At 39.9% G+C, this 14,180-nt stretch overlaps 1 protein-coding gene across 1 annotated transcript; it reads right to left on the reverse strand.

The window, feature by feature from the left end:
- Positions 1–179: 179 nt before the first annotated feature.
- LOC122838760 (flavin-containing monooxygenase 5-like) lies at positions 180–8,176 on the reverse strand. Its single transcript, XM_044129689.1, has 11 exons — positions 7,875–8,176; positions 5,914–6,052; positions 5,640–5,828; positions 5,382–5,547; positions 4,890–5,032; positions 4,552–4,748; positions 3,072–3,207; positions 2,758–2,977; positions 2,562–2,634; positions 2,206–2,458; positions 180–1,175 (listed from the first exon to the last, which is right to left on the reverse strand). Exons 2-11 carry the CDS (start codon positions 6,043–6,045, stop codon positions 1,026–1,028), a joined length of 1,659 nt encoding a protein of 552 aa, XP_043985624.1. The 5' UTR covers positions 6,046–6,052; positions 7,875–8,176; the 3' UTR covers positions 180–1,025.
- Positions 8,177–14,180: the final 6,004 nt, after the last annotated feature.

Below are 14,180 nucleotides of genomic sequence, written 5' to 3' on the forward strand. Positions count from 1 at the left end.
CTCTCAAAACAGACAGGCGCACATGCTTGACCTGCTGCTGAATCTTCTCTAAGCATAAGCAGAGCTGCAAGATAGGTTTCATTTTACATTAAGATTTTCTAATTGCTTCTAAGAGTGAAAAAGGAGATAGTAAGCTTAAGACAGAAAGAAGAAATAAAAAAAAGAGCACTCAATCAAACTCTGGGTGGAAAAGTAGTATTAGCAGCACCTATTGCTTTAATGTTCCTTTAAAACATTTATTCAAATGACAAAAGCCTCGTGTTCACTGAAAACACCAGAAGTTAGTAGTCTTTATGAAAAAGAATGCAATATCAAAAGACAAAAAGAAACACAGTTTTGTCATCGTAGCATATTTATGGTGATGACAGCATCTGGTTGTTGGTGCAGGAGAAGAACTGCAGCACAAACTGTGGTTTGACAAGTGCAGGCAAAGTTTAAACCACAAGAGGGAGGAATCTGTGGAGAAGTCAAACTGTGGCTCTTAAACCTAAGAACACTCTAGTTATTTTACCTCAAGTTACCACCTGAATGTTTGAATTTTAGACATAATTTGGTGTTCCAACCATAAATCTATCCTAAAAATTAACAAGAGCTGGGTTTGACATGAACAAAGCAGGTTGACATTATTGTTTGGAATGCTTTTTGTATGACATATATAATCAGAGCCCAGTTCATTATAGGAACATCTGATGTCCTTACTTTGCTTTCCCTGACTTCTTGTGTCTCTCCCTCTTCTTTTCTGCTTCCATACTTCAGGAAGGTGAACTCTGTCAGCTTTCTGATCCTGGCTCGACATCCTCCCTTCTTGTCAATAAACAATGGATCTGCAGTGTTTAGTTCTGGCCTGCTTGTAAACAGTTAAACTGCAATAGTTTTTGCAATATGAAACATGACTTCAGTGCAGTCTGAGCGTCACCTGCGTTGCATGTCAAAGTAAAAAGAGCTGCATTGTTTGATAGGTTTACACTGCTGCGTGACTGACAGATGTCCCCAGTTAACATCCGAGGTTCTAAACTTGGGGTTTCTTAGACGGTTTGTGGACGAAGTTTGGACATCAGGGTGGGGATGACGGAGGGATTGTGAACTTGGATGTAGTAGACGGCGCTTCCTCCAGCCACGAGCAGCAAGCTCCACTTGAAGAGGCAGCCTGCTGTCGAGCGCTCCTGAGGCCCCAGCTGTGGGAGCACACAAACAGTTATTGTCTGAATTTACTCGTCAAACGGCATGAAAGTCAAATTGATTTGGGTGTTTTGATGATCCATTAGAAGTGTTCTTTCTTTAAAGAGGGCATGCTGATATAAATTCAATAAAAATCAGGCTGAAGGGGTAATTTATTGTCGATTTTCTTGAAACATGATCAAATTAAACATGCAGGTTCAGAGATGTAGATCAGAATCTACCCAGAAACTTAAGGTTGGTCGGTTTGATCCATTCTGAAACCACTTTCAGTGCATGCTTGGGATTATTCAACTCTTGGATCGCGCAACTGTGTCCAATTTTCTAACCACTGTACTAAATGATCCTCTCAGATGGCAGGAAGTTAGTTGAAATGAACAGGAATGTCCCATGAACCACATTGGACCAACACTAAAGGTTCACTCTGCACAACATTAGGCCTCTGGAATAGCCCCAACTTTAACGCCACATAAAATATGTTGATTATGCTTAAGTTTTATTTATGCCAGGAAACTACATGTCTGAAATCAGCTCTTCGAATTGTGCCAAGGAGAGTGGTGAAATACCCGGTTACAGATCTACCAGAAACTTCTTGTCGACTGTTAGAAATGTAAGATTTCTTATATTTTACTTTGCATGAATATTTTGAGCGTTTTGAGAAATTCCCTCATTTAAGGGGCGACTGTGGCTCTATGGGCAGAGTAGTTGTCTTGTGATCTGCAGGTTCAATTCCAGCTTTTTCCTGCCACATGTTGATATGCCCCTGGGCAAGGCACTTAACCCCAAACTGCACATTGGTGAATAAATGTGACTCTAGAGTGAAATGCTTTGAGTGGTCAACATGGACGGAAAAGCGCTTTACAAGTTCAGTCCATATTCCATTTAATTGTTTTAAAAGATAATGAGGTTTTGCGTTTTATTCTTTTGTAAAAAAAAAAAAAAAGAAGCAGTTAAAAAAATATTAGTGCAGATGATGACTGTATGTAAACTTCTGACCAGGAGTGAGTGTACAAAACACTCATTTCACACCTGTCGGGTCCTCAGGGGCTGGTACATGCGGTCAAGCTGGGTGAAGATCGCCCTGCGGGCCCCATCCCACTTTCCCGGTCCCATCAGTCGGTACTGGTAAGCAGTGAGGGGTCCCCAGAAAACCTGCATGAACAGGGGGAAGTCGGTGAGGAGCAGCCAGAGGAGACTTGGGCGCACTCCGATGTCCTTCGCTAAGTCGTCCATGTACTCGACAAAATCCACCTGCAGGGGTGTCAGCCTCGACACAACGTAGCTGTAGGAGAAAAACATGTAAGATTAAAAACTGTTTCAACAGAACTAACAGCCTTGTAATGTTAAGAACCTTTCATCTAAGTCATAATGAATGTCTTTCGTACTTTTTCTCAATGTTTTTGGTGTCCTTCTCAACAGCCTTGATCATGGTTTGATTTGAGGGAAGCTTCTTATGTCCTGAAGGGCCAAAGGCAGAAAGCAGACATTTAACAACCAGACCTTTACGTCTGTGCCCAGGTTGGGACAAGTAAGTAATATTTACACCATTTAAAGATGGCCTGTGTTGAAGTGAAGCCTCACCTTTGAAGACACGAGTGACAAAGCGGGCCTGCATCTCAGCCTGTGGCATGATGGATCCGTCAGAATGGATAAATCCCACAATACCCAGAGTTGGCTGCTCAAGGACTGGGGGGAAAACATGTTTGTAGAGACCCACACGGTGCCCCGACTTGTACATGACGTGCTTCGGCAAGTAGGGGAAATCATAGTTGTACCCCGTGGCGAACACAATCAAATCCACCTGTGAGAGGAAATACATCGGTTAGAAGGTTGTTGTTTTTTCCCCCTCAAAGAAATAAAAGGTTGTGAGACGTCTCGTCAAATTTTCCTCTAACATTTTCCGCAGTGCTGCCATCATCAAAGACCACGGTGGAGCCCCGGATCTCTTTCAGGTTTGGCTTGACGAGGACTGACCCGGACAAAATCTTGAAGGGAAGGTCGTCGTTGATCACTGGAATCTGGCTGAAGAGTCTTAGGAAAATGAAGAGGAGATACGATGTAACAGCAGACTGCAAACGTGATGAAATCTTCTGAAAATCAGGCAGACGTAGTTTATTTTCTGAACTGCAGTCATGTAATGCAGGAGCAATCACGGTGATTATTGTCTTGTAACAATTTTCTTGGCATATTTTTGTCTTTTCATTTTGAAATGGTGGAAACAGAATCATTGTTGGTGTAACATTGTGTGGTGTGGTGAAGCACACTGCCCTCTAGTGTTTGATACTTTAGGATCTTTGCAGCACATCTTCAGCACTTCTCTCTCCTGCCACATCTTGACATATTACGATTAGTAAAGATGTTTTATCTCAATGGAATTGTTGTCCATAAATTTGGATAATGTTTCTTAAAATTAGTTTTTTTTCTTTCTTTCTTTCCTTCTTCCTTTCGTTTCTTTCTTTCTTTCTTTCTTTTTTACCCCAGATTGAATAAACAGATCTCTGTTAAAAATTTTTGTTTTTCCCCACATTTTGCAGAGCAAGATTATGACACTGAATAAATTTTCTAGGCTTTTTACCCGTGTTATCCAGCCCTGTCTTAGTGGAGTGCAAAACGATTTAAAATCAATTTCGCAAGTGTCAAACTCCAGTCCTCCAAGACTCTCTGATTTAGCACAGATGAACCCAATAGTTAGGCCATTAGTAGAACATTAGCAGAACATTAGCAGAAACAGGGTTTGATGCCCTCGTTGTCTAAAGATTCATTTCTAACTTAACACTAAGCAGTCCTGCTTTTTGTGGTAATATTTGATCAAATCCAGAACAGATTATATCTTGCTCCGACAGTCTAACACAGTTGGGAAAACACGTGTTGGAGCTTTACCCCCAGATAACCTGAGCTTAACCCCTGGTAGGTCGTGCATGTCAAAGCAACAATGTATGCATACCTATTTCCCACAGTGCGGTTAATATTTTCCTGTTGGTCCACTGACTCCACTGACAGCAGGACACACTTGTGTTGTAAGACACAGTCTGGCTCAGTTAACCCTCAGCGGCATCTTGAGCAACATATTGAAATCTAGTGGATGCTTAGGCACCTATCTGTCCAAGGTTTTGTTTTTGGCAGTTCAAGCTGCTCTCCTGCTGGATTGGACATAATGATTTGTTGTTCTACTGGTGGAATCGGAAAACTTTGCTGACCATTGGAGTAGCTTTTAGACCATGCTCTCCAATAGAGTGACGACACGCCACAAAAGGTGATTGGTGAGGAGATGCTGCAATTTCATCGACAAATACCAATTTAGTTTCGCTGAGGAAAATAATTATCTGCCCAGAAAACAACGATTTACCCCCTCATCATAACATTGAAGTACCCCACCTGTGTTTGGGTTTGAGGCCGTACACCGCGTGATCGTACATGGCGTTGAGCTTCTTCTCCCCCAGCCAGTTGAGAAAACTCATGGGCAGCAGCTTGAACATGACATGGAGAAAGCGCGTGTTGAACCTGTCAACCGGCAAGCCGTTGTCGGAAACCTGACGGATGACCCAGGCACCGCTGCGAGTGCTCAGGTACACCTGCAGGAAAAGATTCAAGGACAACACGTGAATGAAGCCGTCGATGAAAGTGTGCACCGCATTTTACAGGGAGAGCAAGACTTTCAATGTGGCAACGGCTGTAAAAAAAAAACTCCCAAAAAACCAGAAAGTCTTCTCGACCTGCTCAGCTACTCTGCTGCCCTCCACGGCGATGTCTCCTCCTGAGTTGCCGATGCCGATGACCACCACTCTCTTCCCGTGCATGTCCTCAGGTCCCTTGTAGTCCCAGCTGTGGAAGTACTTTCCTTCAAACGTCTCAATTCCTGGAACATGTTGGAAAAATATTTGAGCGAGTGGAACGCAAATAACGAGGATGATTAGCATTAAAACAGCAACTTATTAAATTATTTGTACATTTTTCCAATGTTATAAGAGAAAAGTCTGCCAAAGGAACATATACTTCATTTTTTACAATCACTATCAAGGAACTATTCACTTCAAACCAGCTTGTAAGTTAGTTTGGCCTAATTCAAGTGTACTATAAGATTACTGCACTAGAAGCTAGACGGAAAAAAAGAATACTTGATAAGATTTTGTGTTTTTGTAGCGTGATATTAAACAGTTCAAGAATGAATACTTGCACAAGGCTCTGTATTTTCCACCACATATTACCTGGGAAGTCTTTAAGAGGCAGGTTGGGGTAGTTGAAATGACCAGAGCAGCAGATGACTGCATCAAAGATGTGCTTCTCCTCCAGTCCATCTTTATTCTCTGTCACCACCTCCCACTGACCGGTGCGAGAAAAGTCCGGTCTCTGCGTGACTTTCTTCACCGAGGTCTAAGTTATAGACGAAGAACAAGGAAAAGGTCGACAAAGCTCTCTGAACAGACCCAGAACGATTTCATGAGTTCTTCTTCTTGTGCATTTACCTGGAAACGAATGTGCTGCAGTATTTTAAAGTGCTCTGCGTACATCCTGAAGTACTTCAGGATCTTAGAGTGGTGCATGTAGTTTGGGTAATCAGCGGGGATGGGGAAGTCGCTGTAGCACATCATCTCCTTCCAGATGTTGATGGTTAGGGAGCGATATATGCTGGCCCTGTTCGGCTCCGAGACTTCCTGGAAAGACGGAGAATTAAAAATTTCCTCAGGGAAATCTGCAGGATTAAAATGATCTCCTCAGCAGCAGCCAGCAGATTCTTGCCTTGAACTTCCAGAGTCCTCCTATGTCGTCGCTGCTTTCGAAGCAGGTGGGCTCCATGCCCTCATCCAGGCAAGCCTTGACGCTGGTGAGACCCGAGGGGCCCGCCCCGATCACTGCGACTGTCTGCACCATGATGGAGCTGCAACAGGACAGGACGAAAGAAAAGTGTACGAGTTACAGTGCATAAGATCAAAGATTTCACTGAAAAATCTATGTCACGGTGTTCCACACAATTCATTTAAATTGTTGAATCAAATTAAAGTAATGATGTGTCATAAACTCACTTTAAAGAAGTCTTTAGCTCAGACTAGAATTAAATTTTTCCCCATAATTTTAGGGTTTTTAGCATACAAACTACAGAGATATGTCTCAAAACTCATTACTAACCTGCCAGTCAAGGTGGTTGCTTAAAGCAGGAAAACATTTGATGTGTGGATTATAAAATGTTTTCACCCCTTGCCGTTGAAATCCTGAATCCAACCTTATTTTTTCCAAACTGCTACCATTTGTTTCTCTGCTTTGTAAAGAAACTTCTAGTTCTGTTTTCTATTAGATGGATCTGTCTCCTTTGGCGTGTGCTTACAGATTTCAACAGGTTCAGACTACACTCCCCTGACAAGACGCAGCTTAAGGAGTCAATAAGGTGGAAAAATGGTAGCGTCTCAGGCGATTTAGATGTGGTTTTCTCTAGCAATACATTTCATATGATCACGAGATAAGGAAACATTGGTTCAGCTTTTATTTACTTATTTTTTTAAATGTTACAATCAGCGCTTCTTGCCTTCAATCCGGTTTAATTGTTCAGTTTCAAAAAAATATTGTTCATTTTCTTGTATACAGGTAACGGTGCATTTAGCACCACTCGTAAACAGAAACAAAGCTAAATAAATGTGTCTTTATTTATTTATTTATTTATTTATTTATTTATTTAAGCAAAAACATCTTACAAAGTGGTTTCTAAAAGTGATCATATGTGATTTCAAAGCTGCTTTCTCGCAGCTATCAGTTTTATGTGATGATGAAATCAAAGCAAAACACCAAACTGTTGCTCAGCTGAATTCACAAAACATCTTTACAGTGCAAGCACTTTAAGATAAGTTTGAGTTTTGATAAACACGGCCGATATTTGAGGGGAGGCAGGCTTTTGAGGCTTCCAGATAAAACCCTCAGTTATGCTCTTGATTGCAGCCACAGTCATAAAACAAGTTCCTAGAAGCAGAACAAAGGTTTTCCTTTAAATCACATAAACCCACTGACACTGCAAATTGTTATATCACATCTGTGCAGTTCGTGTTAAGACCTGCTTTTTTTTTCCCCTGTTGGAATTTTTTGTCTTGTACAACTTATGTCTCTTTTTTTTTTTTTTTTTTTTTTTTTTTTTTTTAACTTAAAACATTTTGGTTAATCCTTACTTTTTTCTCTTGCACAGAGATACTTTAAATGTATTTTTAAAGAGATTCTTTAATTGTATTCTAAACTTTTGGTCTGTACTGTATACAGACCAAAAGTTTAGACACAACTGTGTGTCCAAACTTTTGGTCCGTACTATATATATGCATATATATATAACTTTTTAATACACAAATTGGAATGTTCTATCTAAATGCAAAATAACAACAATACAATCCATGCCAAAAAAATAATGACAATGCAAAAAACATGTCGAGATTTGTAATGACCTCATTACTTTCCTCATGACTCTAAAGAACAGGCATGTTAAAGATGAAAGGATTTAATTATGAAAAATAACATAACAACTCTGCGACAGACTGGCGATCTGTCCAGGGTGAACCCGCCTCTCGCCCGGAACGCAGCAGGAGATAGGAACCAGCAACCCTCCCGACCCCATTAGGGACAAAGGTGAATAGAAAATTGATGGATGGATGGAACATAATAACTATATAAAAAATATATATATTAAAAAAAAAAAAAGTTTTCTTGCAGTAGCTTATTTGTCTTACCTTGTGTGCTTCTTGGCCTGTCTCTGGAAAAGGGAGGAATCTCATCAGAGCGCCGACTTTTATACAGACCGCTGCTGACTTTTTTTTCCCCCTCCAGAAAAAGACACTCGACTGTATCTGTATGCAGTCTATGGATGAGAGGATCATGTACTTTTTCTTTTATCGATCAGAGAAATACGCCATCAATTAATTTATGGAAGTATTTTTTATTTTTTAAATTTATTTTAGAGCTTTATCAGTACCGTAGTACAGACCACTACTGTAACTGTACGCATACGTTCGGGTCATGTGATTTTAAAAGGGGCGGTCCAAAACTTTGAGGACCTGATATGTCAAGCGTCGTTACAAATATGGTCAAGATGTGCGTTTTTAAAAAAAAAAAAAAAAAAAAAAAAAAAATAATAATAATAATAATAATAATAATAATAATAATAATAATAATAATAATAATAATAATAAAGTACATAGTGATATTAATTTTTCTACTGTCAGCTGTCTTGGTGTGCGCTCGCTCGGACACGCGCGTGTTTGTTTGAGAGGCTGCGCGTGCACACCGCCATCTAGATGCGCGCTCCGTTTGACAAACTGCGGTTATAAACAAGTCTGGACTCATTGTACACGTGAAATGAATCTAAAAACACGAAGTTAAAAAAAAAAAAATTCTGCAGTTCGTGGAGCTCGTCTGCGCAGCTGCATCATCTGTCCTCAGTCCGTCTACTGATGTCTGTTCAGCAGGTCACAGTTCTGTCCCTTCTTCAATCACTCAGTCCTTCATCACACTGACTAAAAGTCAAGGTCACAACTGACTCGGTTGGAGTGATATAATTCCCCAATCATTTTCTGTGAACTCGATTGCACTTGGTAGAGTAGATGGAGTCAATAAATTAGTTAATGTGTACAAACTTTTCCAGCTTATGAATGTCAACTATTCAGTAAACTATTGTTTACTCAGAGATTGCCTCTGATTGCCTTTCAGGGTCTATGCTCAGACAGGACGGTTCTCTTGACGAAACTGAGACCATGGGTCATGTCCTTCACATCAAGTTGTGTTACCGTTGAATGACGTTCAGACCTCACATCAACACTTTAAACATCTCAGTCTGTTGAAGCATCTAGAAAATGCTTCCCCCCCCCCCCTCCTTTTTAAAGATAAAGATCTGAAAAGTGTATTCCATTCCTTTAAGTATGTCCTTCTCCTCCAGGAATGGGGAAAAAATACAACAGAATAAACCTAGTGAGAACCTGATGAAGTTTATAGTAACTTTGGAGGAGCTGCAGAGATCCATAGCTCGAACGGGGGAATCTGTTGGCAGAATTATTGTTATTTGTGCACTCCACCAATCTGGCAAATAGAAAACTAGTGTTGAAAGAGAGACACATTAAGTCCTGATCATAGTTTGTCTGTAGGCACCAAGAGGGAAGAAGGTGATCTGCCTAAAATATTTGCCTACAATGACAATATATAGTGTTAAAGAAAAGTAGTAAAGCACATCACTGTGAACATCACTTGATGCATCTCCATGGTGTAACAGGGCGGTGGCAGCATCATGCTGTGAGGAGGACAGAAAAGCTGATTAATGGAAGATGAATGGAGGTACACATGACAATATTGTGGGAAAATTTGTACTAGAGGCTGCAGTGGCCTTGAGATTGTGATGGAGATTCACCTTCCATCAGGACATCAATTCAGTCAGTTGCAATGGGAAGGTTTGGATCAAATTATTACTTTTGCTTGTCACTGTTTTCTCTCTTATGGTTGAGCAAAAGTTATCAAAATAACCCGAGGTTTGGATGTTATCCCCTAATGCCCTCTATGTTATGCACATTTTAGCTTCTTCCTTGGCACTCCACTGGTTATTCAGGATCACAAATCCTTTTTTGGTTTAATGGAAAAGCACAATCTACTACCAGCTCCAGGGACGAGGGTCAAAGTTCAGAACCCTGACTTGGCTGGTTTTAGAAAATACCCAAAAAGGTTTAAAAATAACTTTCCAGTTAACAAGGATTTATTACCAAATCTGTAGAAGGAGTAGAGTAAGAATGGTTTGAGGATGTTGGAAGACTTATATATGTGGGGCAGGGGTATGATAATGCCACATGCGGGGGGAAAAAGCATCAAGGTAACGTGGACAGAGCAGGCCAGACTTTGTCCAGGCTGATGGAAAATTCCACCCTGGTCTCTGGCACCTAAATGAGTTAAGTGCATCAACATTCTTCGTGAATAAAGTATTTTAGATTACTCTTAATGGGACTACTAATGAGAAAATGCACTGGCTCATATTTATGCTGGATTAATAAAAGAGTGGAAAAACCATAATATCCTAATTTAAAAATTGAACATCTGAAAAAAGAAAGAAAGAAAAATATCTGCTGCTAATGTTACTCATTAATGAAAGAAACTGTACGAATGTGCTCTTTGTACCAGACAGCAGGCGGCTGCAAAAGTTCCAGAGGATAAAGGTTCTGGGTAGCTTTGATCGAAACCCCCCTTTGTGTTGAGCTGTGGAAAAAACCCGAAAAAAAACAACCTTCTCAGCAAGTGAAAGTGCATGGAAAAATTTCACAGGCCATGGAGTGATTTCAAAAGCTCATAGTTTCGACTCTTAAAGCAACATTCACATTTACAGAAGCTCCAGGTTGAGCTGATCATTTGCCTCCTTGAAATTCCCGCAATGAGGAGAATACACTGCGAGAAGTCAGCACCAGGGGGCGCACTATGGTGCCGTTTCAGTTCCTCCAGATTCATGTTTTCGCTTCACTTTTAAATCTGAAGTTAAAAAACCCCAAACAAACAAACAAACAAACAAACAGAAGCTCTTTTTGGACAATAGCTGGATTAAAAGGTGTTTTTCACAACTTCTCATGTTGGTCTGGTCTGAATTGTGGTAAAATGATTAGCTTAAATACATAAACACGATGTCCTACTAAGAGATGTACCTGTTTCTCTCCTGTGATCAAAAAATAACCCACAGGTGGAATCTGCGTGGGGTGGTTTTGAATGAAGATTCAAAATAAAAATGACTTACTTGGTAAAGTGAAAATTGATCAGAATCTTATGTGCAGCCAACAAGAGCCTCAGGATGTCTTTCAACAAAATGGGAACTCGTATTGTTTTCAGATGCTTGTGTATGATCAGATGTGTTTTTTTTCTCACCAACTTGACGACAAATCATTTGTTTTGAAGACATTGATACATTTACCTTAATTGTCTCCAAAACTGCTGTAGTACAACCCCTAAAACTCCATTTTGACAAATAAATCGATCAGAACAGAACATATTGCAAAAATATCTCATTTAGGACGTTAGTTTGGTGGTACTGAGTAATCTCATGCAAAACGTAGAAGGTTAATACAGCACTATCTGACTGAGGAGAAAAGATCATATTTATACTCAGCAGAAACAGGAAGCCATAGATAATAAAATCACTAGATATTAGATGGATACTGAATTATGACCTGAAAGATACTTCTGTTAGGATTCCCAATAATATTGGCGGCTTTATTGGTAACGATCCTCTATTTGAAAAAAATGTTCTCAAAATTTGATGCTGCGATACAAGATGGACATGATGAACTTCGCACATCCAGAAATGTGGTTTCAAAAAACATGAAGGGTGCTGTTGTCATGAATATGCAAGTTCTGATGAAAAGATTGTTTTTGCACACAACCATTATGTTAAATGCCTGATGAAACAGACATGGAACAGACATCCAGGAGATGAAGTAAAGCAGATGCAGGGTACGGTACTGTATATTTTCTAATGTTCCTCAACTGTGCAACAAAACAAAGTGACACATGCAGAATTAAAGGACGTGTAAGGGTGCAATGCATTGAGCACCAATGACAATCAGACGTTCAGGGGAGAGGCTTTTGAGGAAAAACAAAACATACTTACTAGATATTTAATAAAAAGTCTGATGGACTCTTTCAGTAAAAAGAAAATGGGTGATAATTGAGGTAAAAAAAAAAACAAAAAAAAAACTTTGAAAAATAAAAAACTTAAATTTTTTTTTTTTTTGCATTTGCAATAGAAAACAAAAATGACTTACTTAAATATACATGTTTGAACGTATCGCTTACATTAGGATTAAAATCCTAATTACAGCCAGTGTGAGGTTTAGCTGACCTGTTTAAAAGCACAAACACATTTTACACATTTTAAATCTACATTTGTATTTTGAAAGAGTCGCCTAATAAGCATAATTTGGCAATCCACTTCCAAGAGTTCACAAAAAGTAAACACACACACAAAAAAAATTATACAATGTCACTGTCATCAGTCTGATTTTGAGCGGATTGGATTGAACGATCCAGAGTTCGTCTCTCATCTTCAGACGGTCTGTGGATGGATGTTGGACAGCAGGCTGGGTTTGGGGTCTGGGGAAGTAGTAGGCCTACGCCGCCAGGATCATCAGGCTCAGCTTAACCAGGCGGCCAGTAATGGCGGACTCTGGCTCCTCCAACTGGGCGGATGTGAAAAGAGAATTCACAGTTTATATTTGAAAAGATAATGGTGGATAATAAGTTTAAAACTTCATGCAATAAGCATGGTAAACGGTGTCCATTCAGACATTCCTGCTTTTTAGGGGCTGGTACATGCGATCGAATTGTTGTAAGATTAAACTTTGAATAGACCGCTAAAAATAGATGATCTTTAAAGAAGACAATAATGGGAAGTTAGTTTTTCTCAATGTCCTTAGTGTCCTTGTCAACAGCTTTGATCATGGTTTGGTTGGAGGGAAGCTTCTTAAGTCCTTAAAAGCAAAATGATAAAGACATGTTAGGGCCACTAGGCTTTTGAAGGGTTTAAACTAACAACAGGTTGCACTTGATGACTAAACATAGGGAAATTCAACTAAAGATGGCGTCTTTCCTTGAACGTCCAGAGTCCTCCTATGTCGTCGCTGCTTTCGAAGCAGGTGGGCTGCATGCCCTCATCCAGGCAAGCCTTGACGCTGGTGAGGCCCGAGGGGCCCGGCCCAATCCTTGCCACTCTCTGCACCGGGATGGAGCTGCAGCAGGACAGGAAATAAACTGTTTTAGCAACCATATGTGCAGTTTTAGTTGAGCAATTCCACTGTTATCAAGGGTTTCATTTTATTTTCCTCTTCCCCATTTCTCAATGTGTTCACGGCAACTTTGCTGAAATCTTTTTCCCCCCATCTTTCCTCCCCTTGTGTCGTCCAGTGTACTTCGCATCACTGATATCTGTGATTCCTTACTTTACGTAAGTCCATTTTCTGTAAATGCTTTACTGACATTTTAAACCAAAAGTACAACTTTGCAGTATTTCACTATCTGCCTACTTGCACCCAAAGTAATTAACAGTTCCCCTGCCCTCTGCATCGTATTCTTATCAGCTTTTGCTTTCATGTTCTATCATAAAATCTTCTTGGTTCTTAGAAGTACAAATCAGGGCGAAGGCAATCTTACAGTTCATTGAAAGCACTGGATTGTTGACTTTATTTTTGATTAGATTATTTCACAGAGTGAACACTAATCAAACGGCCTGTGCAAACTCCTTGAGCCCTTTACTTTCATCTTATTAAACCACACATGGACTGTAATGTTTTACCTATAAAATGGACAGAAATCTAGTGTGCCTTTTCTTACCGTGATGATCCTTGTGTGCTGCTGTCCTGTCCAGTTTGGAGCAGCATCACCTGAAGTGCAGTCTTTTATACACAAAGGAACCATCGCAGAGCCTCATTGTTTTCTCTTTTTTCTGACCTAATTTCCCAAAAAGGCTTTTATTGGCTTGAGCAATGTTTACCCAAATCAGTGAGGTTTTACTTCGACTAAAGTCCAGTTTGTGTTCCAATCAAGTGGGTGGGAGACGGCTGGCGGGTGAACGAGTGGCATTCACTGCACACGCCATCTGCATGATTGCATTATGATTTTTTATTTTTAAATGCACAATGTCCAGCTTTAATCTACTGAAATATTGAAAGCATTTTCTACACTATATTGTGGGGCCTTCTAGTTTGTTGTCTCACATTCCCTTGAAGACAAATGCATTCAGATGATTTACTTTATCTTTTATTTCATTTCATTCATGTGAATTAGAAGGAAATTGATACGTTTTTGGTTTTTTTTCCAAATCTGAAGAGTTTGCTGTGTGTTTGCATTTAGACTCTCCACTTCTAAAATGTGCCGCTGTTCTTCAAATCTATGGTTTGTACATCTTGAATCTCTTCATTCAACATCTTGGTTTCTTTTCAACTTTTAGCTTAATTGCGTGACTTATTGGCATTATCCTGATTCACAGACGAAAATATTTCACCACCAATTATGTAGCGGTAGTA

The sequence above is a fragment of the Gambusia affinis genome, linkage group LG10 (assembly GCF_019740435.1).
Source record: "Gambusia affinis linkage group LG10, SWU_Gaff_1.0, whole genome shotgun sequence".
Classification (NCBI taxonomy): domain Eukaryota; kingdom Metazoa; phylum Chordata; class Actinopteri; order Cyprinodontiformes; family Poeciliidae; genus Gambusia; species Gambusia affinis.